The 23427-nt window shown below is 42.0% G+C and overlaps 7 protein-coding genes across 11 annotated transcripts; 3 read left to right on the top strand and 4 right to left on the bottom strand.

Moving 5' to 3' along the window:
- The first annotated feature begins 62 nt into the window (after window positions 1-62).
- On the top strand, window positions 63-4015 carry LOC135168441 (putative helicase mov-10-B.1). Of its 2 annotated transcripts, none has more exons than XM_064132616.1 (2): window positions 63-338; window positions 522-4015. In XM_064132616.1, exons 1-2 carry the CDS (start codon window positions 295-297, stop codon window positions 2950-2952), a joined length of 2475 nt encoding a protein of 824 aa, XP_063988686.1. In that variant the 5' UTR covers window positions 63-294; the 3' UTR covers window positions 2953-4015. The 2 variants fall into 2 exon arrangements, with proteins under 2 accessions (XP_063988686.1, XP_063988687.1); XM_064132617.1 differs by having other exon boundaries at window positions 457-4015.
- Window positions 4016-4017: 2 nt separating this feature from the next.
- LOC135168449 (oxygen-dependent coproporphyrinogen-III oxidase) lies at window positions 4018-5591 on the bottom strand. Its single transcript, XM_064132632.1, has 2 exons — window positions 4953-5591; window positions 4018-4674 (listed from the first exon to the last, which is right to left on the bottom strand). Exons 1-2 carry the CDS (start codon window positions 5504-5506, stop codon window positions 4092-4094), a joined length of 1137 nt encoding a protein of 378 aa, XP_063988702.1. The 5' UTR covers window positions 5507-5591; the 3' UTR covers window positions 4018-4091.
- Window positions 5592-5784: 193 nt separating this feature from the next.
- On the bottom strand, window positions 5785-9991 carry LOC135168444 (arginine--tRNA ligase, cytoplasmic). Of its 2 annotated transcripts, none has more exons than XM_064132623.1 (5): window positions 9851-9991; window positions 8077-8217; window positions 7756-7978; window positions 6753-7664; window positions 5785-6664 (listed from the first exon to the last, which is right to left on the bottom strand). In XM_064132623.1, the coding sequence occupies exons 3-5, from the start codon at window positions 7922-7924 to the stop codon at window positions 5982-5984; spliced, it is 1764 nt and encodes a 587-aa protein (XP_063988693.1). In that variant the 5' UTR covers window positions 7925-7978; window positions 8077-8217; window positions 9851-9991; the 3' UTR covers window positions 5785-5981. The 2 variants fall into 2 exon arrangements, with proteins under 2 accessions (XP_063988693.1, XP_063988692.1); XM_064132622.1 differs by lacking the exon at window positions 9851-9991 and adding an exon at window positions 8325-8479.
- LOC135168448 (probable cytochrome P450 6a13) lies at window positions 9787-11975 on the top strand. Its single transcript, XM_064132631.1, has 4 exons — window positions 9787-10720; window positions 10815-11036; window positions 11195-11446; window positions 11569-11975. The coding sequence occupies exons 1-4, from the start codon at window positions 9787-9789 to the stop codon at window positions 11733-11735; spliced, it is 1575 nt and encodes a 524-aa protein (XP_063988701.1). The 3' UTR covers window positions 11736-11975.
- LOC135168440 (biorientation of chromosomes in cell division protein 1-like 1) lies at window positions 9837-16401 on the bottom strand. Its single transcript, XM_064132615.1, has 3 exons — window positions 16267-16401; window positions 11549-16114; window positions 9837-11477 (listed from the first exon to the last, which is right to left on the bottom strand). Exons 1-2 carry the CDS (start codon window positions 16396-16398, stop codon window positions 12524-12526), a joined length of 3723 nt encoding a protein of 1240 aa, XP_063988685.1. The 5' UTR covers window positions 16399-16401; the 3' UTR covers window positions 9837-11477; window positions 11549-12523.
- Window positions 16343-21202, top strand: Mer (Merlin). Of its 3 annotated transcripts, none has more exons than XM_064132626.1 (9): window positions 16343-16479; window positions 17801-17930; window positions 18032-18237; window positions 18368-18595; window positions 18793-19002; window positions 19105-19211; window positions 19570-19699; window positions 19821-20156; window positions 20221-21202. In XM_064132626.1, exons 1-9 carry the CDS (start codon window positions 16447-16449, stop codon window positions 20596-20598), a joined length of 1758 nt encoding a protein of 585 aa, XP_063988696.1. In that variant the 5' UTR covers window positions 16343-16446; the 3' UTR covers window positions 20599-21202. The 3 variants fall into 3 exon arrangements, with proteins under 3 accessions (XP_063988696.1, XP_063988694.1, XP_063988695.1); XM_064132625.1 differs by lacking the exon at window positions 16343-16479 and adding an exon at window positions 16980-17470; XM_064132624.1 differs by lacking the exon at window positions 16343-16479 and adding an exon at window positions 16963-17470 and having other exon boundaries at window positions 18793-19211.
- On the bottom strand, window positions 21165-23204 carry LOC135168451 (peroxisome assembly protein 12-A). Its single transcript, XM_064132634.1, has 7 exons — window positions 23074-23204; window positions 22699-22999; window positions 22516-22624; window positions 22202-22386; window positions 21759-22127; window positions 21592-21677; window positions 21165-21418 (listed from the first exon to the last, which is right to left on the bottom strand). The coding sequence occupies exons 2-7, from the start codon at window positions 22816-22818 to the stop codon at window positions 21310-21312; spliced, it is 978 nt and encodes a 325-aa protein (XP_063988704.1). The 5' UTR covers window positions 22819-22999; window positions 23074-23204; the 3' UTR covers window positions 21165-21309.
- Window positions 23205-23427: the final 223 nt, after the last annotated feature.

Genomic DNA, 23427 nt, shown 5'->3' with positions numbered 1-23427 from the left:
ATTGCGTTTTGCCGATAGAGTTACGTGATTGGTCGACAGCGGTTGGTGTTGATACTCAACGAGCGGCGGGCGCCCTGACGCCAGCTGTTGTGGGGGTAGTTTTCGGGAGGGGTTTGTTCATACGGCATAACTGACGCCTCGGAGTGGTTGACGATGTTGCATGGGGCTCAGTGAGTTTTTGACCTTCAGGGACTAAGGTGAGACTCGCTTGTCGTTGTTGTGAGGTTATTCTGATTTTGTTTTGAATGCTTTGGTGACCACGTCCTTTGAGAAAGGTTAGGTTGAACCGAAACCATGGAACTAACGAGACAAATTTCATTCCTGAGCCGCCGTGATACGTAAGTTTATTTTTTCCCAGACAATGGATCGTTATTTTTAATATTATTGCTTAGCCATTCTAAATATTAGAAAATAATTCAAGCCTCCATTTTGTTCTGCGTTCGATAAATACTACAGCATGCGGGTTGCTGAGCTCAATTTACCTGACAAATACCATGGACAAGACCCATTTTCAATTCTAGAATTGACTCCGTGGGCAACCGCTCGCCTAATACACCAGGGATACCGAAGGATCTTTTCACTGTTCTCGAGAGTCAGCTCACACAATCAGTAAATTGGTCAGAGACTGCGTGTCAGTACATGAAAATCCTACAAGGCCTCTCTTCGTTCAAACATATCGATGAGGATATCTACTGGTACCTCTGGAAGCTGATGCTCTACCTAGAGCAGTACCAAGGGATTGTTGAGTGTAGAAACTATGCCCTCTCTAGGAAGAAGATCCAAATGTCATCTGTTAGATCTGGAGAATTCCTTATTTCCGTACCTGGATTATCAGAGGACAGGCCCTCGCTTCGTCCGAAGGATCAGGTGCATGTTACTCGTGTCGATGATACGAGCCTATTTATTGGAGATATTCAATTCGTAGGGGAACAGTATATCGCAGTTTCATTCGACAATTGTGAATTTGCTGCCACTTACCATCCTGAGCGATTATACGATATCAAATTTTGCTGGTCACAGTGGGAGAACGCTTATCAACATTTCGTACTCGATAAAATAAAAGAATTCAATCTCATGCGAGTGGTATTTCCGATTGGTGGAAAAGTTAACAACGCATCCTATGAAAAAATAACTTGGATAAATAAAGCTATAGAGGGAAATGCACAGCAGCAGCAGGCGATCCGGAACATTCTACATAAAACCTCCCAACCTGACCCTTACATTCTGTTCGGTCCCCCAGGAACCGGTAAGACCTCGACCCTGATTGAGGCAATCTTGCAGATCCAGAAGCGCAGTTCCTCGACTCGTATTCTCATCTGCACTCCCTCAAACTCTGCAGCAGATGAGATTGCCCTCAAACTCCAACGCCACTGCCCCGATATAATCTCCGAGAATGCTCTGTTTCGTATGTACAGTGCGTCCAAGAAAAGTGACGACGTTCACGAGTTGATAAAGGGCTCCTCAAATATGAGCTCTGATGAGGCAGTTTTTCTTTCAAAAGAGTTGTTCATGAGAAAAAAAATTGTTATCGTGACACTGGCCACAGCAGCCAGGATCGATAAGTACGGTCTGAAGGAGGATCACTTTGGATATCTGTTCATCGACGAGGCAGGACAAGCGACCGAGCTGCAGACTCTCATTCCCCTCTTGACATTGTGCGGTGGCAAACCGGAATTTAACGGCAAACTCTGCGGTCAGGTGGTGATAGCTGGAGATCCCCAACAGTTGGGACCCTGCTGTGATTCTAAACTTGCTGAACCCATTCTTTCCAGGTCTATGCTTGAGAGACTCATGTCCTGGGGTCCCTATCGGCGCTCTGAAAGCACTGGGTATGATCCCATTTACGTGACTAAACTCGTCCAGAACTTCAGGTGTCATCCAGCAATTCTTCACATCCCCAACAAGCTATTCTACGATGGGGAGTTGATCCCGTGCGGTGGTGATCACACTCTACGTGCCTTAGACTGGTTCTACCTTCCCAAGAAAAAATTTCCTGTGATGTTTCACGCAGTTAAAGGTGAAGAGCAACGAGAAACTTATTCTCCAAGTGTTTACAACCCGCTCGAGGTGAAGGTAATTGTCGATTACGTGAAGAAGCTGATTGGGGCTAATTTAGGGGGACAAATAATCAAGGAGGAGGAAGTGGGAATCGTGACGCCTTATAAACTCCAGAAGCAGAAGCTAATGCAGGCTCTTGCTAAGGCTGGCTTCAAGAACATATCTGTGGGGACTGTGGAGATATTCCAGGGACAAGAGAGGGATGTCATCATCATTTCAACAGTCAGATCTGTCTTGTACAGAAGACGAACGGGGAAGATTCACATTGGTTTTCTCTCCAATCCCAAGAGATTCAATGTAGCTGTGACGAGGGCCAAATCTCTTCTGATTGTCGTTGGGAATCCCGAGATTCTGCAGCACGACGAATGCTGGAAGGAGTTCATGCAGTACTGTTTGGATAATGTTTCCTGGTGCGGGCCTAGACATCTGCTGGACAAGTTTGTCAGTAGTACGGAGATTGCCAAGCTCTTGGGGAAGAAGCATGTAACAATACCCAGGTGGGATCCAAATTCTAATTTGCCGGTGGTTGAGGACCTCAAGTCCGCCAATGATTACAAGGCTGGGGATGAGGAAACGACGGTGAGGAGGAGGAGATTGCCAGTGGACTGCACACAAGATAACGAAATAGAGTCCGATTCCTCCGAGGATGGTTCGAGCGTGGAGGAGGTTAACGACTGGCCGGAGCACGACTCCGGTGAGAGCAGTGATTATTATGAGAATGACGAGCCCGCGACGGATGGGGAGGATGAATTTCATGATTCATCCACGGGTGAATCTTTAAACAGGGAGGAAGAGGAGGAGGAGGAAGAAGAAGAAGATGGACTTTTAAGGAAATTAAGGAAGCGAATGGAGGAACTGGAAATCTCCAGTAGTTCCAATAATTCAACGAATTGACGTATGTTTTTGAGGGGTTTTCTCAGCAGCTGTTTAGGGTGGAAATCTTTTTGTCAATCGATATAGTTTATTTCCACAGGAAAACTTCGGGAAAAATGATTTATGAAGAGTTGATTTTTTAATAATTGAGTTGTAGTTTAGTGCAATAACTTCTGTTGATAGTATTAATAATTTTGTAGGATTGTTCTTCAAGCGATGGAAATGATGAAGAAAATGTGAAAATAGACGTAATTACGAATTTTCACGAATGAAACTAATGATTTAGAACGCAAAATATGCAACTGGGAGAAGGGGCAGAAATGCTTCATTTAATTTAAGGTTTAATGTATTTCGGGCATTTAATATTTGAGGGAAATATTTATTTAATGACATTCCGACAATAGCACTGAAAATATAATCGAAGGAAGTTCTTATCGTTCCTCTACTAATCGCTAAGATAATGAAAAGGTCAAAGTAGATAATAGTTCTGCATTTTCGTAAAACTGTGATTTTTGGCATTGAGAGGTACTTCTTGGTGGCAGATATTCCAGAAGCTGAACAGTTATTACAAAAGAGTTCAAAACGTTATGATAAATTTAATTTTAATCTTCAGTTAATTACCTGTGTCAAGAAAGAACTGTGATCTTTGTGATAATCGCAGCGTCGATTAGAAATGTGATTGTATTTTGCATAAGAGCCCAAAGATGAATATTTTTATAGAAAAGTTAAATATATAAATAAGTTGAAGCTATTGTACCCCAGAATGTGATAAGAAAAAAAGGACATACATATGATAATGAAGTTTCAAAGATTATTTCCCCCAGTTATTCTTAGTCCTTATTTTCTGTCAAAATTATAATGATAACGAGAAACTCGGAATCGTTTTTTTTTTATTAAATTAATCAATCCTACCAAATGTCTGACTTTATGTTCACGAAATGAAACGTTTATTTGAAAATTTTTTTAATTAATGGTCAACAGTATTTTAAAAATATTTGTAATTTTTTTGGAATAAAACTTAATATCTATGTTTTTTATACGTAAACTTGAGTATAATAAATAAATATTCTTGTTGCAAAGAAAATCTTCAGTACAAAATAACATTTATTTGAAAAACTATAACATTTAATCCAATGAAAAAACCCTCACCATTATTTCCCTTAAACATTCAACCAGTTCCTGGGCACCTTGAGAACTTCCATGAGTTTTCCCTCTTTCGAGTCACCACTGGGTTCATGCATGTACTCCCACCTGGCAGTCAACGGTAATGACATGAGAATACTCTCGTACCGTGCACCAGGTGTGTAAAGACCAAATTTCGTTCCACGATCGTAAATCAGATTGAATTCAACGTATCGTCCTCTTCTCAGCAGCTGCCACTGTCTCTCTGCGTATCCATATCCATCGTCTTTGTGGTTCTTCACGAGGGGAATGTAGGAGGGGATGACAGCCTCTGCACAGGATCTGATGAACTGAAAGGCCTCCTCTTGACTTGGGGTGTCGAGATCGTCGAAAAATATACCCCCAATACCTCTCCTCTCGCCCCTGTGCTCGATCACGAAGTAGTTGTCGCACCAGTCTTTGAATTTTTTGTAGTATGTCGGGTCGTGTTCGTCGCACGCGTCCTTCAGGGTCTTGTGGAAGTGCTTGGCATCGTCTTCGTTTAGGTAGTAAGGGGTCAGGTCTGTTCCACCACCGAACCACCACTGGACTGAACCGTCTTTATTCGTTACCTCGAAATATCTATGACATGCAATTTTTTTTTTATGTTACCTTGACGATTTTTTTTTGCAACGTGTTAAATAAATTAAATCAGAGGAATAATGACTGGACTGGTTCTTCCTCAGGACCTTTTAGCCCATCAAAATAATTTAAAAAAAATATCTATTCATATGTATTACTCCACGTTCCCTATAATTTTTTACGTTATCATAATTCTACAATAACAAAAAAAATGGAAAATGAAGTGGAATGGAAATGATGTTGATTCATCGTAATAAATAATTGAACCGAGAAATTACCGATAATTGAAGTGGATCGTCGGAACCATTGGATTTCGCGGATGAATGACAGCACTGACTCCAGCAGCGAAGAATGGAAGGGAGCCCTCGTCCAATTCCTTACCCCTGGCACGCATCTGTTTAACAGCACCTGGTGGAAGATTACCGGATACAACCGAAATATTGACTCCTGCCTTTTCGAAAACCGTTCCCTCCTGAAGAACACACGTTATCCCACCACCACCCTCTTTCCTAGACCATCTGTCAACCTTGAACTTCGTACCGTCCTCGAGGGACTCCAGAGAGCGACAGAAGTCTGATTGAATTTTCATAATCAGAAGTTCCATTTTCGTTTTCATGTCCCCCGAGTTTCGTGACAGGTCGTTGGTGGGTGTGATGGAATCTGCCATGAACCTGGAGATGTCCAGCTGACTCTGGGCTGCTGAGGCTTCCCTTTTACCATGGTATAATGCCACTCCTGATGCCAGGACTCCAACACCCAGAAGGGACAGTTTGTGGGGACCTATTTCCTGGGCGAAGTTCCTCCAGGTGCGTAGGAGTACTCTAGTTCCCATGGTCGGGGAACACTGGGGGGTGCACTTGCCGGACGATTGTTGGAAAGGTTATGATGTCGATCAGCTGACTCAAGAATTGATACTGATTCTACTACAGACGAGGGATTGGTGCGTGCAGCCAATCACGTACGAAAAAAATTAAGAATTCGTCTAGAAAACTGTCAATGGAAGTGAGATCGATAAACGATCTATTGATATCTATCTAATAAAGTAAGCCACACAGTTAAATGCATTTTTAATTTGTTGGATGATTAAATTAAAAAATTAACACTATCAAATGAAAAGAAATAATCTTTTATTGTACGATAAATTTCTATAATTTTATTTCCAATCAATAGTGTTAGAGTATTTTTTCCACATTTCTCCAACGTCTCTCAGTCCCTAGACTTCCGTCTGACGATTTTCCAACGGAATAAAAGAGCGAGCAAATCATTAAAGCATTTTGCATTTTTATTTCTCCAAAGCCACAAAAAAATCACATACGAGCTACAGGTTTCAAGCCAAGAATAAAGAAACACTGCTCAAGGAGGAGAGCTGTCGCCTCGGCCAACAGAATCCTCCCCATATTGATTTTAACGATCTCCCCAGCATTATTCTTCTCCACGCAGTAGCAGTTATCATAAAATTCCGAGAAAGCACACGATATTTCATAACAAAATTCGCAAAGAGGGTGAAGGTACAGGTCTTTCGTAATTTTGAGGAGAACATCAGGAAACTTAAGTAGTACTTTCGCCAATTTCCACTCCTTCTCGTGGTCAAGCGTCAGGGGAGTCGTCTCGATGGCCTTCTTCACCTGCTCGGGGGTGATGTTGGCAGCTCTCGCTATGGACCTGATCCTTGTTAACTGATACAGAAGGTACACAGCAGTGTTACCCTTGTCCTCCAACATCTTATCAAACGAGAAGATGTACTCGTGATTACGATTGTGAGATAAATCGGCATATTTTATGCAACCGTAAGCCACTGCCTCCTGCGTCGCTTTCAATTCCTCAGGGCTGAGCTCCTTGTCACGTCCCTTCGCCTTGAGGGTATCCAGAGCCTTCTTCAGCCCTTCATCAAGGAGATCCAGTAATTTTACTGTATCACCTGACCTAGTCTTGAATTTTTTTTTGTCCTCACCAAGAACTACTCCAAATGGTACATGACTGAATCTTTGATCTAGACAAAAAATCGAAAGCATTAGATGAGAAAAAAAAGTTGAGGCTTCCTCTGCATGAATTTTTAGTCAGCGTCTTGGAACCCTTACCTTTGAGTATTCCAGCTCGCTTTCCACACGTTTCGAGCATTTGAAAATGCACAGCCTGTCCAGCATCGGTGACATAGATGATCCAGTCTCCCTTTTCAACCTCTAGTCGATGCTTCAGCGTCGCCATGTCCGAGGTGTCGTACGTGAAGCCCCCATCGGACTTGACCATCGTCAGAGGAATGCCCGTGTTCGGTTTCTCCCCCCACATTATTTTTCTTCCCTCGTCCTCCTCCAGGAGCCCCCTAGCCTCAAAATCCTTAACGATCTCCTCCATCATCTTCTGGTAGAAGGACTCTCCCCTTTCGATGAGCTTGACATTCAGTCGTTTGTACAATTTATCAAACTCCTTCCTGGAGACATCGCATATCATGTTCCAGGCTTTTGTTATGTCTGGCTCGAAAGCTTGGAGCTTCACAACGCAGGCATACGCTCGTTTCTTGAACTCCTCGTCTGTGTCGAAACGAGCCTTGGATTCTTTGTAGAAACTCTGGAGATCGGAAATTGGTGGGGATACTGATAAATAGTCTGGGAATTTGTCCTGGAGATGGGCTATCAGCATTCCGAATTGGGTTCCCCAGTCACCCACGTGATTTAACCTCAGTACATCGTGCCCCAGGTACTCTAGGAGCCTGGCGATACTCTCCCCGATAATTGTGGATCTCAGGTGACCCACGTGCATCTCCTTGGCGATATTTGGACTCGAGAAGTCCACAATTATCTTCTGCTTGTTAACTGCTGGGGGCGGCACTCTGCCGGCCTTCAGCAGAGTCTTGAGGGATTGTAATCCGAAGTCTCGTTTTAAAAAGATGTTTATGAAGCCTGGGCCTGCAATTTCTAATTTTTCTACGAGTGGGGAGGGAGAGACGTTCGGCAGAACTGCGTTGGCAACGTCTCTAGGCGCAACTTTTGTACCTGAATTAAAGGAATGTGGAGTTGGGCAAAAATTATTGAAATTAATTGGGGAGCTTCCCCAGGTGTAGCATTGCTTACTACAGTGACATACCTTGACCTGCGAGTAATTTTGACAGAGCCATAGCGCTGTTACATTGATAATCTCCGAACTTAGCATCTTTGGACTGCGTGATGACAACTGGTGGGTCGACGACGTCGGGGTAGGTCTTGTTGATTGCCTCGAGGAAGAGCTTCTCCAGGTTGTCATAAATACTTACCATTTCCTCACTGGGTTTGTCTAGCTGGGCTTCTTTTTCTCTCAATGAATTGACGTACTGTATTGGAAAACAGTCAGTCAAATCAGTCATTTCTGTGGTGCTAAATGAGAATGGCACAACTGATTTTGGCCCCCAACAATGGTTGATTGACCTACCCGTGTGAGAACAGCCACCCGGTGCTTAAGCTTCGTATTCTCCTGCTGGAGTTGAGTTAATTCATCAGGGGGCGAAACCTGAGGCTTCAGCAGAGTCTTCAGCACTTCAATCTCCTTCTTCAAGGCCTCAATCTCATTCTCCTGCAATGAACAACATAATTGCAACACTAAATCCGGCATAACCTGCTGTCTCACGATAATCATAAATTAAATAGAATTTAAGGGAGTGATAAGGGCGAGAAAATTACCGCGAGCACAGCTCGTCTGTGGAACTCCAGTAAGTCTCCTTTGGACATAATTGTTATTCTATGGGCGATAATGGATTAATTTCTGTCAACTATGAATCCACGTGGATATACACACTCCCCACACAACGAACCATTACAGTTATGATTCTGGTGACGTCATCTTGCCAATAAAAAAATGAGCGGCAATTTCAAATGAAAGGTTGTGCAATTATTCAATGTCAATGCGCCATTTTATTGGTATCAGACGAATAATTACATAATCTGCAATATTATATTTTCGTAATTATGAAAGTAATCAGTTCCTCGCGAAAATTCAATTCATTGAAATTTTATTTAGCCAACGTCGGGGTTTCATCGTCAGACGGTAATGAAGGTCTCTTATCTCTTATTGTTCTTGTTTTTGCTAATTTGAAAGTGAAATATGCGAATTTTTGCCGATGACTCCCTAGTTATCAGCGAGAGAGTGACATGACTCGGTTATTTTGAATATTTTTTTCGAAGATAAAGATTTGAAGACTCGAGTGCTGTCGCATCAGCAACGAACACTTTAGGGCGAGTAAATAATTCCGATTGTTTGCCAATTTCTGGTAGAAACAAATGGAAAATTTATTTTTTCCAGAATTATTGGATCTTTGTAGACGACGAACTCGTTTCGCGGGTGCAGAGGAGATCATGAAATTCCTATTTATGAGGGGAAAAGAGTGGATGAAAGGAAAGTATCAATCTAGATAACGGTGTGAGGCTTCTCCGGGCGGCCAAGATCTGTGTAGTTGCGTGCCTTCGATCAGGGCAGTCTGTCGGGGACCGCGCTGAGGAGTACATTAAAAATCCTCCGCACCTCCCCGCATTTTCCACGATTTTTATCACTTATCAGAAGCCCTGTCTGTTCCAATTTGAATTCACGGTTCCATAAACAGTGAGAGAAACTGCGCCTCTGACCTTGGCCAATTTTTGAGTGCGATAATTACTGTGATAATGTATGATCAGCGACTGTGGATAGACCCGTGTGAAAAAAAGATATTTCTGCGTTTCGCTGCGACCAACTCTGCGTCATACCATCCAAAGACTGTCGGACTTTACGTGGAATAACATTAGGAGAGAGTTTATGGTACAGTCGTAGAAAAAAAAATGAGTTTCGAGAGATCGAATTGATTTTTTTCGTTTTATTTCAATTTTTTAATTATAAATAGAAAAGAGCAGGGAAAATCACGCAATTTTAGATTCTGATATGCTGAATATTCTGGTCAGGATTACAATGAATTTTCAATCGATCGAAATTTCAAGAAATTTTTTTATTTGAATTTTTCTGGGTTCGACAAATTTTAATTTACTGGTTTCATTGATTTTGTATTGAACCTTCACTTGAGAGAGCTAAATTTTTCATAAAAATCTAGCGGAAATTTCATCCAAAAACTGTGAACCTTGGGAATATCAATCGAGGCAAATGATTTAAATAATCAAAATGGAGTATCTGCTGACAATGACAGGAACCTCGATCTGGGAAACGCTAAATTTATTTTTCTTACCCGGACTCATCCTCGGCGTGTTGTACCTGTACTTAACAGCGACCTTTGATTATTGGTTGAAACTGAAAGTTCCGTTCAGGAAGCCCGCGATTCTCTTCGGCAACTTCCGGGATCTCCTGCTGTTCCGGAAGTCCCAGGCGGAAGGAATCAAGGAGATGTACAATTGGTTCCCAAACTCACGATTCTTCGGTGTATTCCGAGTGCGATCACCAATTCTAATTCTTCGCGATCCCGAACTGATAAAAGCGATTTATGTGAAAGATTTTTCATGCTTCACTAATCGGGGAATCCCGGTGAATTCTCAGGATCCCTTATCAGCGCATTTATTCAATCTCGAGGGAAAGAGATGGAAGGGATTGCGATCAAAATTAACTCCACTTTTTTCCTCCTCCAAGATCAAGCGGATGTTCTATCTCCTCGCTGAGTGTCATGATAAATTTGAAAAATTAATTGAAGCATCTGGAGGTGTCGTTGAGGTGCGTGGACTGGCTGCCAAGTTCAGCATTGACGTCATTGGTAGTTGCGCCTTCGGCATACAGATGAACGCATTGACTAACGAGGAATCGGAGTTCCACAGGGCAGCGAAAAAACTGTCAGTACCGAGCTACAAGAGTGCCTTGTGGCGAATGCTGAGGACATCGTTGCCAGGGGTTTACCGGTTTCTGGGGGTCCAGGTGATCAATCCCGAGGTCACGGTATTCTTCAAGGATGTCGTCTCGCAGATGATCAAGCAGAGGGAGCAGGAGGGGGGACGGAGGCACGATTTTATGGATCTGCTGGTCGAACTAAAGAACAAGGGTTTCCTGGAGGGTGATTACGCGACTGGAGGGACAGCTGGAGGAGATGATGACGACAAGGCTGATGATTTTGGTGAGAATTGTAGCTGATGAATCGATGCATAATATTTCATTAAAAAAATTTCCCTCGATCTTTCCTCGTTAACTTCCCCATTAACATTCTGCAGTTCTCGACGAGAATATTATTGCGGCACAGGCATTCGTCTTCTTCGTCGCTGGACATGAGACCTCCTCCACCACAATAGCCTTCTGTTTGTACGAGCTGGCTCTCAATGCCGAGATTCAGAAGAAAGTGCGAGAAGAAATCTGCGATGCTATCGAGGCCGCAGATGGAAAATTAACGTACGAAGCCGTCCATGACATGAAGTATCTTGATAAAGTTCTTCTAGGTAAGGTAATCCCTCCAGCAGTATTCTACTGCAACGCGATGAGGAGCAATTTATAGTCTTCGAGGTGAAGTCAGAACCCTCAAAGATCGTTCAGCGATGTGACTAATAAATTAAGAAATTGTTGGAAGAGAAATATTTTCACGAATTCTTCGTCCTAGAAACCCTGAGGAAGTATCCATTAGCTCCAATCCTCTCCAGACGATGTGAATACCCTTACGAAATCCCGGAAACAGACGTGGTGTTGCCAGCGGGTATGCGAGTGGTAACTCCTGTCTATGGGATTCATCATGATCCTCAGTATTATCCATCACCAGACACATTCGATCCTGAGAGATTCAGCGAGGAGAATAAAGCGACGAGACATCCATACACGTTTCTACCCTTCGGCGAGGGTCCTCGCAACTGCATTGGTGGGTATTTTTTGATGGAGAAAGGAAACCCCTGAAAACAGTATTAACAAATAATTGTACTGCAGTCATACTCATTGAAAGTACCACATTTATCACAATTACAATGTTTTTCAAATCCACAGGAATGAAGTTCGCCCTTCTGCAGACGAAGATCGGTGTAATATCCTTTTTACGACACCACAAAATAGGAATTAACGATAAAACTGCAGTGCCAATTAAATTCAGCAGAAGAAATCTCGTGACGACGAGTGAAACTGGTTTCTGGCTGACACTAAGCTCCCTAGAGTGACGGTCCTGTGCAGCCCGAGTCGATTAAGAAACTCTCAATTGTGTCGAATCGAATAAAAAATCTCTTTATTGGCCATTACCATTATCTTTATGACTAATTAAGGGGAATATCTGTATGGGAAGGGCTAAACTTCCACAATTAAATATATTTCATAATATTCATGGGAGATGTTGAACATTCTGTATGAAACTAGCTGTTTTATTAAAGAAAAATTGTGAAGAATAAAATTCTACTGTTAAATGTGATGAGTTTATTCAATTTTCCTCACAGAAGACATGATCACAAAATTCGACAAGATTTTTAGCAGATCAAAAATTTATTAATGGCAATTTTTTCATCCGTTGATGAACAATTCGTCCATTTTTCAAATGTGTCTCGTGTTAATATAAACACAATAAAAAATCGTAGCCCTCAGAAAGTCACAGAATTTGTTTTTTATGAATAAATTTAATTTTTTCATAGAAGTATACATTAAATTCTAAAAATACTATTAGAAAACTTCGTGAACTCGTTCCATCACCTATTGAAATTTGACTAAGTTCGAAGTTTGATAGCCCCTTCTACACCACTAATTTATCATACTACTCACATAATTCTACCTATGATAGTCCTCAGTCCTTGATTATTCGAAAATTAATCTATCTATATGTACAATATACCAACGTAAAAGCGAACCGATAAACCGAAGGTGATTTTCTTTGTAAAAAAATATAAACTCGTACTTGTCACGATTAATTACGATTTTATACGGCAATCGGTGGCCTCCAATCTCCCCTGACCGCTAACAGCTATGGATTGGACCTTCTGCTCCTCCTCGAAGAACTGGCGAACAGTGGACGTGGCTTATACAAATCATCACTGGTGTATCGTTGATTGTTTCCTCGCGAACGATTGCGCTCATCCTTCAGAGAGCTAGGAGTTTTGTCACTAGTGGCTGAGGCATCACTTTCCGGACTCATGGGGAGTACAAAATTCTCGCCGTTCATCATATGGGGGCTTGGAGAGTTAACACTAAGTCTCTGCTTCCTCGGCCTTCCCAGTTTCTTCCTTTTCGCAGCTGTTTGCCCCTCCTCTTGATATATCGTTGTCTCCAGCTTGTGGCCCTCGTTGTTGTTGTTGGAGTTGTTGAGGAGAATGTCTGATAGGGGACTCGTCGAGTATTTTCGTTTGGGCAAGGGTGGTGCCATGGTTCTGGCTTCTGGGCATTCCACCAGGGGATGGGAAGGTTTTTCGGGAGCAGCATTACTAGGGAAGTCCTCGATGAGACCCAGGGAGCTCATGAATGCTGTGAATCTGTTCAGTCTTTCATTGTCGACCAGGAAGTAGCGACAGTCCTCCTCGTCGTCTGACGGTTCTAGATTTTTCGAAGATGTTCCTGGAGTGGGGAGAGGTTCTGGAGGCCCCAAGGCCTTCTGCGCCTCCTCTTCCACTTCCTTGGAGTTTCCTAGGGGCGCCATTAAGCTCCGGGGGACTGCTTCCTCAGGATATTCAACCTTCACCTGTTCCTTTTTCGATTCCATTTCCTGTTCCTCTCCAACTTCAGCTTTCAATTCGATTTTTTCAACACACGTGTAATCCCCTGATGGCTCGCTCTTCGCAGATCCTGGTGTCGCCTCAGGAGTCGTAACACCCTCAACACTCTTGCCACTGCTCTCCTGAATGTTATCCGAGATCATCTCAGTCAGTGACTGTCTTATCGATAATTCCATGTCTGACAGGGTTGACTTTGTTTTGATCTCAGTGACAATCTCACCGCTCAGTATCTCGTTTCCAGACAGGATTATCTTAGAGTTATCCTCCAGGTTGTAACTACACTTTGTCCCAGGGTATGGCTCGTCCTCCTCGTCAGCTTGCACTTCGATTATCTGCACTCGTTCCTCGTCAGGCACTGGCCGATGTACTTCACCCTCTGCTTCAGATACTTCCGAGAGTTCAGACACTGGAGATGTGCTTTCCACCGAAGGCTGGTCCTTTGAGTGATCTCTGTCAATTTTTTTCCTCATCTTCATTGGTTTTTTCGTCTCGGGGAAATTCTTCGTCAACTTGGACTTCTTCACTAGTGGTTCATTAGGGCGGGGAAGAAGGTCCTCACTCTGGAGGGGGCGTTTTTTCAACGGAAGACATAGTTCAGATTGGCCTAGATCGATTCGCTTGGGAGGGATTCCCTCAGGCTCGTCAATCTCAATTTTTTTCTCTTGAATTTCAACTTTCGTTTCCGTTACCTGAGGCATGTCAGGCTCGGAGGGTTTAAGTTCTTCAGTTTGCGGCTCGTCGATGCCGTCTGAAGTTTCGCTGCTGGAGTTGCTGTTGGTACTCGAGTCTTTCCCTAGTGAGGCCGTGGGCTTTGATGACGAAGCACTGGGGCTGGAAGCGCTCTTCTGGGAGCCTCTTCCACTGGAGCCACTTGATCCATCGCGATCAGATGATCTGCGATCGTTGGAACCCTTTCTCAGGCTGGAGTGGTCATCCTTCGATTTTGATTTCTTTTCCTCCTTTCGTCTTTTATCTTTTCCCTCTTTGTCCTCACGTTTCTCTGATCTTTCCGAGGTCTTCGAGTCCGATTTAGACTCCTTTTTGGTGGATTTCTGGGAGGTCTTCGAGTCCTTGCTTTCCGATTTCTCATCTCTCTCATATTTGGAAGATTTTTTGGACTCTGATTTTTCAGATTTTTCATTGGACTCTGACTCTACTTTACTCTTTCCATCCTTGGAACGATGGCTGTCTTCTCGTTTTGCTTTTTCCTTCTCATTTTTGGAGGATTTTGAGTCGTCTCTGGAGGACTTGGAGGATCTGCTCTCATGTCTACTCGAGCTGTGAGTCCTGGAGGAAGAGCTCCTGTGCTTTTCTTTATCTCTTGAGGAATCTCGCTTTTCTTTGGAGTCCTTGGAGGACTTGGCATCCTTGGAGGACTCTTTGCTCTCTTTACTGTCCTTACTCAACTTCTCCTTTTCGGTTAATTCCTTCTTCTCCCTCAATTCTCGTATTTTCTCCTTATAAATATCCTTCAAATCCTTTCCTTCCTTACTGGGCGATTCCTTCGGCTTTTCCTCCTTCACCTTTGTCGGAGTGTCTTTATTCTCTTTAACGTCTCTGCTCTCCCTAGCCTCCTTGATTCTCTCGGTGGAGTCCCTCGAATTTTCAGATTTGTCTCTCGTTCTCTTATCAGAGCTCTCAGGTCTATCAACATGCGAAGATTTCTTCTTATCTTTTTCACGATCTCTGCGACTCCTCGACTCCGGCCTTTCCTTCGAGGTCTTCGATTTTCCAAGATCACGAATTTTCTCCTTCGACTTGTGCCCGGACTTCTCCTTGACACTCTCCATACCGTCACGAGAGGACTCCTTGGAGGACAGGTTAGTCTTCGAGCTTCTCGTGTCACTTCCGTCCTTCATCTCTAACAAATTCTCCTTCTGCTTAATCTCCATTTTATTATCCTTCAGCTGATCCCCTTCACATGGAATCTCCTTGAAACTCTCCCTTGGAAATTTATCCTTGCTGCTGTCGTCCTTCGGCAGATCTGGGACGGGAGTCGGTTGATTAGACGACCCAAAATCAGTAACGATGGATAATCGAGAGTCTGACGAGACTTTACTCAATTGTGAGTCTTGATTCGAAAAGTCAAAGTTATCTCGAGAAAAGTCATTTGAATAAGCGGGACTTCTTGACCTGTGGCTCGTCAGCTCGGAGATCCCAGAGAGATGGGAATCGTTGGAGATGTTGGACTCGTTCAAGTTCATTATGTCGATAGGCTCGAATACCGGGCTGTCCTCTTCCTCCTCCTCCTTGTCCTCCAACTGCGCTGAATCGTTCAGGTCAGGAGGAGGTGGGGTGTTTCCTTCGAGGTCCATTGGCTCGTCCAGGGACCTCTCGGCTTCCTCCTCCATTCGCCCATTGCTGAGGTCGTTCTCCACGTGGGATAATTCCTCTGTCTTCACTTCGACCTTCATTTCGGACTCCTCAAGCTCTCGCTTTATGCTTGGCCCCTCTTCCTCCCCAGGTACTATCAAATTTGCGTCCACAGAGTCCAGGGAGATATCCTTCAAGCTGTTCTTGTCTGACTCGGGCGACACTGGGTCCAGATCCTTGGGCAGGAGGTCTTTAAATCCACAGTCACCATTTTTCTCACGCTTTGGCTTCTCCAGCCCTAAAAATTCATGCACCACGTCCTCCACTTGGGGCATAAACACCGAGTAGATCTTCGGGTTCACCACTTGATCGACTATTCGCTCAACTCCCATATCCAGATATGGGCCGTCGGAGATGTGCTTGCGGAGGGTTTCTCGAAGTTGATTTTTGTTCAAGTCGGCACGCCAACGTTGCTTGTAGAGAAATGAATTCACTGAACTCTCTACACGGGTGCGGAGATTTTGGTATGCTGGCTGTAAACACATTGGGGGTTAATTTCAAGGTTAGGTATGATGACATCCCGTCACTCAACAATTAATTATTTTTTCGTCATGCTGATGGAATAATTATACAGAGAACTCTGACGAACATTGATGCAAATGTGAGATTGAAAGTGACGTCTTACCTTTGTGTCAACGTCGGCGATGCACTCCTTTCTAAATTGATCGAAAATTCCCTGAGACTTGACCTCGCCGACGATGTGATCGATCAGCCGAGGATCACCAGGCAGCAGCGTACTCCCAAGTCCAAGATTCATGTTTTTGTGAAATTGTGGGAGTAATGAGTGTAATCAGGATACTATTGAATGACTAATTTACCCAGGTCAATTGTCAACACGGTGCGTACTTTGGCAGGTTGCCATGTTTCATTCAGCCACACTACTACTCTCTCATGACTACTCATACTACCACTCTCGCACTCTCGGTGCACTGACATTCGTCGAATAATGAATTTCGAGTGGGGAATAATCACAAATTTTCATTTGATTGTATTGCGATGATTAGGGAGGTACAAACGGGCAACTTTATATGCGTGATCTACAAACGATTTCTTACAAAACTAGTTACAGGTCAATTGAAGAAATCATTTTTTTATTTTTTTGGGACCAACATCACAGGCAAAATTAAAATAATGATTATTAATTATCCATGGGGCTACAAACAAAATTAATACATTTACAATGCCATAATAACGATGTACAATCATGTACATTGGTTAGTTTTTCCATTTGCGACATTCCGCAGGCCAAGTACATAGTGGGTCTTCATGTTGGATTTTTCATTATTTATTTAAGATTAAATGAGACACTAACAAAATAGTTCAAGCTCAGTACAAACGGGTACAAACCCAGTACAAAGGATCAAATGAGTTTATTTTGCGAAAAACCATCACCTGGTGGCTATCTACATGCGAATGGCTTGGCAAGAGTCAAAATACATATATGAATGGCGTGATGTGTAATTATGGAGCAGAGTTGGCTCGACCTCGAGATTTTTAAACAATTGATCTCTGCATATTTTTAGTTTCTGTCTTCTGCATCGCGAGTTTACTTCCGAAACGAAAAAAATCTTTTCTTTTAATTTACTTCAAGAGCAGTTTGGAGTGAAGGATTCGCTGTGATTTGGAAAATTGCAATATCTCAATAGGGAATGATTCAATTTGTTAATAGGAGTGGTGCATAACTCATTATGTCAACTGTGTCCAGTGTCTTTTGTGATGATTGAGTAAAAATGAAACCCAAAATGCCGCCTTTCAGGAGAAAAAAATCTGGCAAATCATTCCCGGTTAAAGTTTGCACTTTGGATGCTGAATTGGAATTTAATCTTGAGGTTTGTGGACGACTTGTTGGTGTTTTTATCATGATAAGGTGCATGAGCTTCGATATAAACTTCCTGATATGTTGAAAACATTGGATATTGCTCGCTAGGTACTAGACCAGCAGAAATCAGATTGAGATGTAATTGAATTATTATTGTGCGAATATCTTCGCAATAAAGAGGTTCAAGGGAGATTGTCAACCAGTCTCTCTCATGAAGAATTTTATCAGCTTTGAAAACACTTGCCCCGGGTCGTTGGGTTTTTAATGCCAGATAACTAAATAGATTGAAATTAACCTCTAATTAACTACCGTCCAACCTTCATGAACCTGTCAATTCCAGTGGAGAGCAACAGGACGAGATCTATTCGATTTGGTCTGTCGAACAATTGGACTCAGGGAGACTTGGTATTTTGGACTGCAGTACGAAGATGCCAAGGGGTTCATATCTTGGCTGAAACTTGATAAAAAGGGTTCGTTTCTATCAATCCATAAAGTCACCATTAATAGCCCTTCGGTCCTTCAGGTAAACTAATAGCCAATATTTATTCGTAAATATTTCTTTGAATTGTAGTTCAAGACCAGGGAATTTCCCAGCAACCAACTACTCCCTTCATGTTCCTCGCGAAATTTTATCCAGAAGACGTGGCTGAAGAACTAGTCCAGGAAGTGACGCAACACTTGTTTTTCCTTCAAGTGAAACAAGCCATTTTGTCAATGGATATTTACTGTCCACCAGAGGCTTCAGTTTTACTAGCTTCCTACGCTGTTCAAGCAAAGGTAGTTACCCCTGATTATGATCCTCACAATCAGGTTCTGTAGAATTAGTTTCTTTAGCACTTGGGAAGGCACAACTCTCTTTAATTCAACTACAGATTCAGTTGTTTATAAATGGAATTATCTTCTGCAGTATGGAGACTACGATGAGGTCTCCTATCGACCTGGAATGCTGGCGAGTGAGGATTTACTGCCCCAGAGAGTCATTGACCAGTATCAGATGACTCCTGAGATGTGGGAGGATCGTATAAAAATTTGGTACGCTGACCACCGCGGAATGTCCAGGGATGAGGCTGAAATGGAGTATCTCAAGATCGCTCAGGATCTTGACATGTATGGAGTCAATTATTTTCCAATTAGCGTGAGTTTATTCATCAGTAGCATCAACTTCCGCATAAGCAGAGAGAATTGATAAATTAAATTGGATAATTCAATTAATGTCGGTAGAATTTCCAAAAGACTTTCGTTTTGCGGATAATTTTAATTACAAAACCCATTTGGATAATCACATTTCCAAAATTATTATACATTTGAGTCACTGAATGATTATTCCCATAGAATAAGAAAGAAACTGATCTCTGGCTGGGCGTCACTGCGTTGGGCCTGAACATCTATGAGAAGGAGAACAAGTTGGCGCCAAAGACAACATTCACATGGTCGGAGATACGTCACATTAGTTTTGATGACAAAAAATTTGTTATTAAACCGGTGGACAAATCATCGCCCAATTTTGTATTCTTCTCCCTGAAAGTGCGGATGAATAAACTGGTAAAAAAACAATCTGATGTTGGAAGATGGGTGATGGGATTGGTAGCTATAGGGTTGAAAGACCATGACAATGAAAAAGCTGCACAATTGTTATTTGTTAAGATTCTGGACCTGTGCATTGGGAACCATGATTTATTTATGAGGAGGAGGAAACCGGATTCCATGGAGGTCCAGCAGATGAAAGCACAAGCCAAAGAGGAAAAATCGAGGTACGTGCGGGAATAGTCCATATTTCCAACAATTAACAAATTAATTTTCAAATACTTCTTTGGCTTGCATGATTAATTGTGATCCAGACATTACTTATAATTTCATGGACTAATGTCCTTGGGACTGTTCCCCCTACCCTCCATTTAAGGATCTTCCCCTTTTTGATGCGAGGCAAGAGATTGTTGAAATTGCATGGAATTTGTTATTAAATATCTTAGACACATTTTTACAGATTTTTGTGGCCATATCTAGGATAACGCTTGACGGTAAAATAACGTTGCGGTGTAGATTTGTCATTAATGTTTTGGAGAACGTCGTTTGGCACACGTGAAATGATAGTTCTATTTATGAATGTAGGAGGCAAATAGAGAGGAATAAATTGGCGAGGGAGAAGCAGTTGCGTGAGGCTGCAGAGAGGGAAAAAGCTGCCATGGAGCAGCGTCTCCTGCAGTATCAAGAAGAAATTCGTCTTGCGAATGAAGCTCTCGTACGTAGAAATGCACAGGAATCTGTGAAGCATTTTCCGTAGAATATATTATCATTTTATCATTCTTAATCATTTATTTAATTTCCCTTCAATAATTCAATTGATGGTTGGAATGTTCCAGAGGAGATCGGAAGAAACTGCAGACCTCCTTGCAGAGAAGAGTCGCGTAGCGGAGGAGGAGGCCATGCTGCTCAGCCAGAAAGCCTCGGAAGCAGAACAAGAAATCACTCGAATAAGACTAAACAATATGAAAACTGAAGAGGAGAAAGTACATTTGGAGAGGAAAACGAGGGAAGCTGAATTACTGACTGAGAGATTGGTGCAGGAGTCTGAGAGGCGTGCAGCTGAGGCGGAAAAGCTCAAGGATGAGCTTCTCAGGGCGAGAATCGCCGAAAAAGAGGCAAAGGAGAAATTACTAGAGTTCCTTAGCAGAAATGCATACACAGCTGCAATAACGGTATGTTTTCCGAATTGATTTTAAAATTATTAAATTTTGCACTTGATTATTTTTTTCGTTCTAGCCGGTGCCAAATCTGTTCCCCTCAACCCAAGTGCTTCCCTCAGACCTCCAGGCAGATCTCCAGACCCTTCAACTAGACGCAGACCCTCTCCCCTCTGATCTCACGTCGTATGATTTAATCGCTGATGGTGACGTCGATCAGTTGTCCCTCGAGATCGAGAAAGAACGTGTGGATTATTGGGAGAAGAGCAAACACCTCCAGGAGCAGCTGAGGGAGTTGCGTTCGGAGATCGAAGTAATGAAAGTGGGGGAGAAACAGTGTGAATTGGACCAACTGCATGATGAGCAAGTCAGAATGGGTGAAAATAAATACAGTACATTGAAAAAAGTCAAATCAGGATCGACTAAAGCCAGAGTTGCCTTCTTCGAGGAGCTCTAGGCTTTTGTACAATCGTTAACATTTTCTCATCAACTATTTTCGTAAATATCGTGTACATACTGCAGACCCGATGGCTCAAAAAGAATTATAGAGGTGCTTATCACAATCTTTCGTTCGTTGAATTAACAATTTATTTCCATTTATCTCTTTCGTTGTTTAATGGTGAATTTTTTGTGTATAAAATCAGCTAGTAAAATTGACAGACCTTAATGCTCGACATCAGACATTACGTGTAATTAATCATCAGTGTAAATTAGCTTTATGAGATAGTTATTTTAATAATTCGAAATACTTTTGCCATATAGGACTTCCATTGTGCACAGTATTTACAGCGAATGTCCTAGAGAATAGATTTATTTTTTATGAAAATATAGTGAATGTTGATTTTTCGATCTTTCGTGTGATCTAGTACGTATCAATTATCCACGACAAAAATGGCAATTATTATTAAGTGCCTTATTGACTGTAAGTGCTTGGAGACAAAATGTGGGAATACTGACGATGAAAATTCGTGTTCGCACAAATACATTTCGCACAATTTATGAAAAAACAAATATGTACTGAAATACTTGTTTAAAATAAAACGTATTATTTTGATAGTATACATACATATTTCTATACAATTTTTGTTCACTTGAATTGTACCACAGCCACCGGAATATTTACCTAAAGAATACGTAGTTGTTTCTGTTTAAAAAAAATATTGGACGTCTAGTTGTAGAGACGTATCAAGTCGTCTTCTTTTGCGGGGTAGTGGGTCACTGGACATTTCCCATTGGTTTGGATAGTCTGTAGGATGCACTGATAACAGAAGACATATCTGGAACCAGTGAAATTGATTATTAATTCAATTACTATTAAATTTATAGGTCCACTACCAACAAATTTTTCTTTAAAAAATTTCGTAGGTGTAATTACTGTTCCTCGGGATGGAAAACTTTCAATGTAATTATTTTTATATTTATTATTATCATATAATATAATTGTAGTTACCCTGAGACAGACAGTGCAGTGGGAATGCTTGGAGACTTTATACAAACTGGGCACAAGCCCTTATACCTTCTGGCAATGTCAGGTACCTATTTAGAGATGAATAGGTTGTACGAGTGATTGATAAATTTAATCAAGTGTAGAAGTATAATTGGAAGTTGTGGGCTTACTGGAGGTGGTGGTGGTACAGGTAACGACATAAGATTATTATAAAAATTCTCCTGATTCCACCAGTTGATGAACTGCAAAAAGAACGTTCCCAACTCCAAAGATCTCGTGAACCCCCTTTGCAGGAGGTGTATGCCGTCGCTGGTCGTGAAATTCCCCTCCTTCCACTTACTCAGTAGTTCTGAGATGGAAATCAACTCGTGAGGATGTGAGTATGTGAGACTCATTGACAGCAGATGCAGGAGGGGATTCGGATAAGCGGATCTGTCCGAGATGTAGGATAAATAGTAATACATCCCCGACACTTCACGAACTAAATTGTAGATTCTGTGTCCCTTCACGAAGTACGTCTTAAGTAGGCGCTTCCATTTCTGTAATTTAAAATTTCATCGGTTCACAATTATTCCCATGTAAATTAGCAAATGGAGATTCAATTATGTTTCACCTCCTTCGATGGTCTGCCATCTATTTCATCCAACTCGAATTGACTTGCTTTGGCCTTCAGATATGGATCCAGCAGAAGGAATATTAGTGACAAATTCTGCTGCCCTTTTGATATTTTCCCTGCCGGTTTAGAGTTTGCTGTTGCTATCCTTTGAAGTCCATAAAACGTTTCCGCGAATGAAGCGCCTGTGTTTAATAATTAATTGTGGGATAAGTTTGCCGGAATTCTGAACAAAAATGGCCCTTTTTTTCTAACATCAGAAGAGCGAAATTGAATAGGAAATGCTCCACTGGAGACTTCATGACGTTTCTCACCGTAATTCTTCAAGTAAAACCTCTGCAGCATTCCATGGAAAATTGCATATGCCTCGTCAGACCACTGTGCAAGCCACCCATACCTCTCAGGATTACATGTAACTAAAAACTGATCAATTTAATGCATCAAATCCTCGAGGGCTTTAGAACTTCTCTTCTCCCAAGTTCAAAGATTTTACTTACAGAGAATACTCTCTTGAAGGCAGGTTCTAATGTTGATGCTAATGATTCTTGTGCCACTATCTCAAAAATTGTGGGTTTAAGAACCGCGGTACCTGTCAAATGTGCTCCTCGTTCAGCCATCGTGATAATTGCTCATAATAAACAAACCTGGCTCGCACAATTTATTAATATATGTTATTATCCCTTGATGCTCAAGAATTCTCCCAATCCACCCTCGTTAGACGCACTCACACGAATGCACTTTGTGGGCGAAAAAATGGATGTCAAAATCCGTTCCAGGGGTCAACTGAACCGTCCTAACCTGTCACATATTGTTAATGAGGTCTCCGGGGGAAATTATGATATTTGGCACGTAATTATGAAAATATAAGGCACCTCAAAGTTCCCAATTTTTGCTACTTCACAACACAATATGGCGGATGCATTTTGCCCCTAGAACAATTGCTAATTATGATTCCTACGGAGCTAAGGAATCTTTGAAACATAATTACCGATATGTTAGATATCCTAACCTTTGGAGTCAGCCATTATTGAATTTTCTACGTCTTTTTTTGATAGGTAATTCAAATTTTAGCAACTAATATCATCTGTAATTTCGAGTAATTGGAGATCCACTGAAATAAATTACAAGTAGCCACCATGAACTTGGAATAAGTCGAGTTAATTCTATAGATCATTAACGAACAATATGCCGGTAATAAGAATAACTGCAAATGTAATTAGAAACAT

The sequence above is a fragment of the Diachasmimorpha longicaudata genome, chromosome 13 (assembly GCF_034640455.1).
Source record: "Diachasmimorpha longicaudata isolate KC_UGA_2023 chromosome 13, iyDiaLong2, whole genome shotgun sequence".
In the NCBI taxonomy this organism is placed as follows: domain Eukaryota; kingdom Metazoa; phylum Arthropoda; class Insecta; order Hymenoptera; family Braconidae; genus Diachasmimorpha; species Diachasmimorpha longicaudata.
This window is presented reverse-complemented; position numbering and strand designations above follow the sequence as displayed.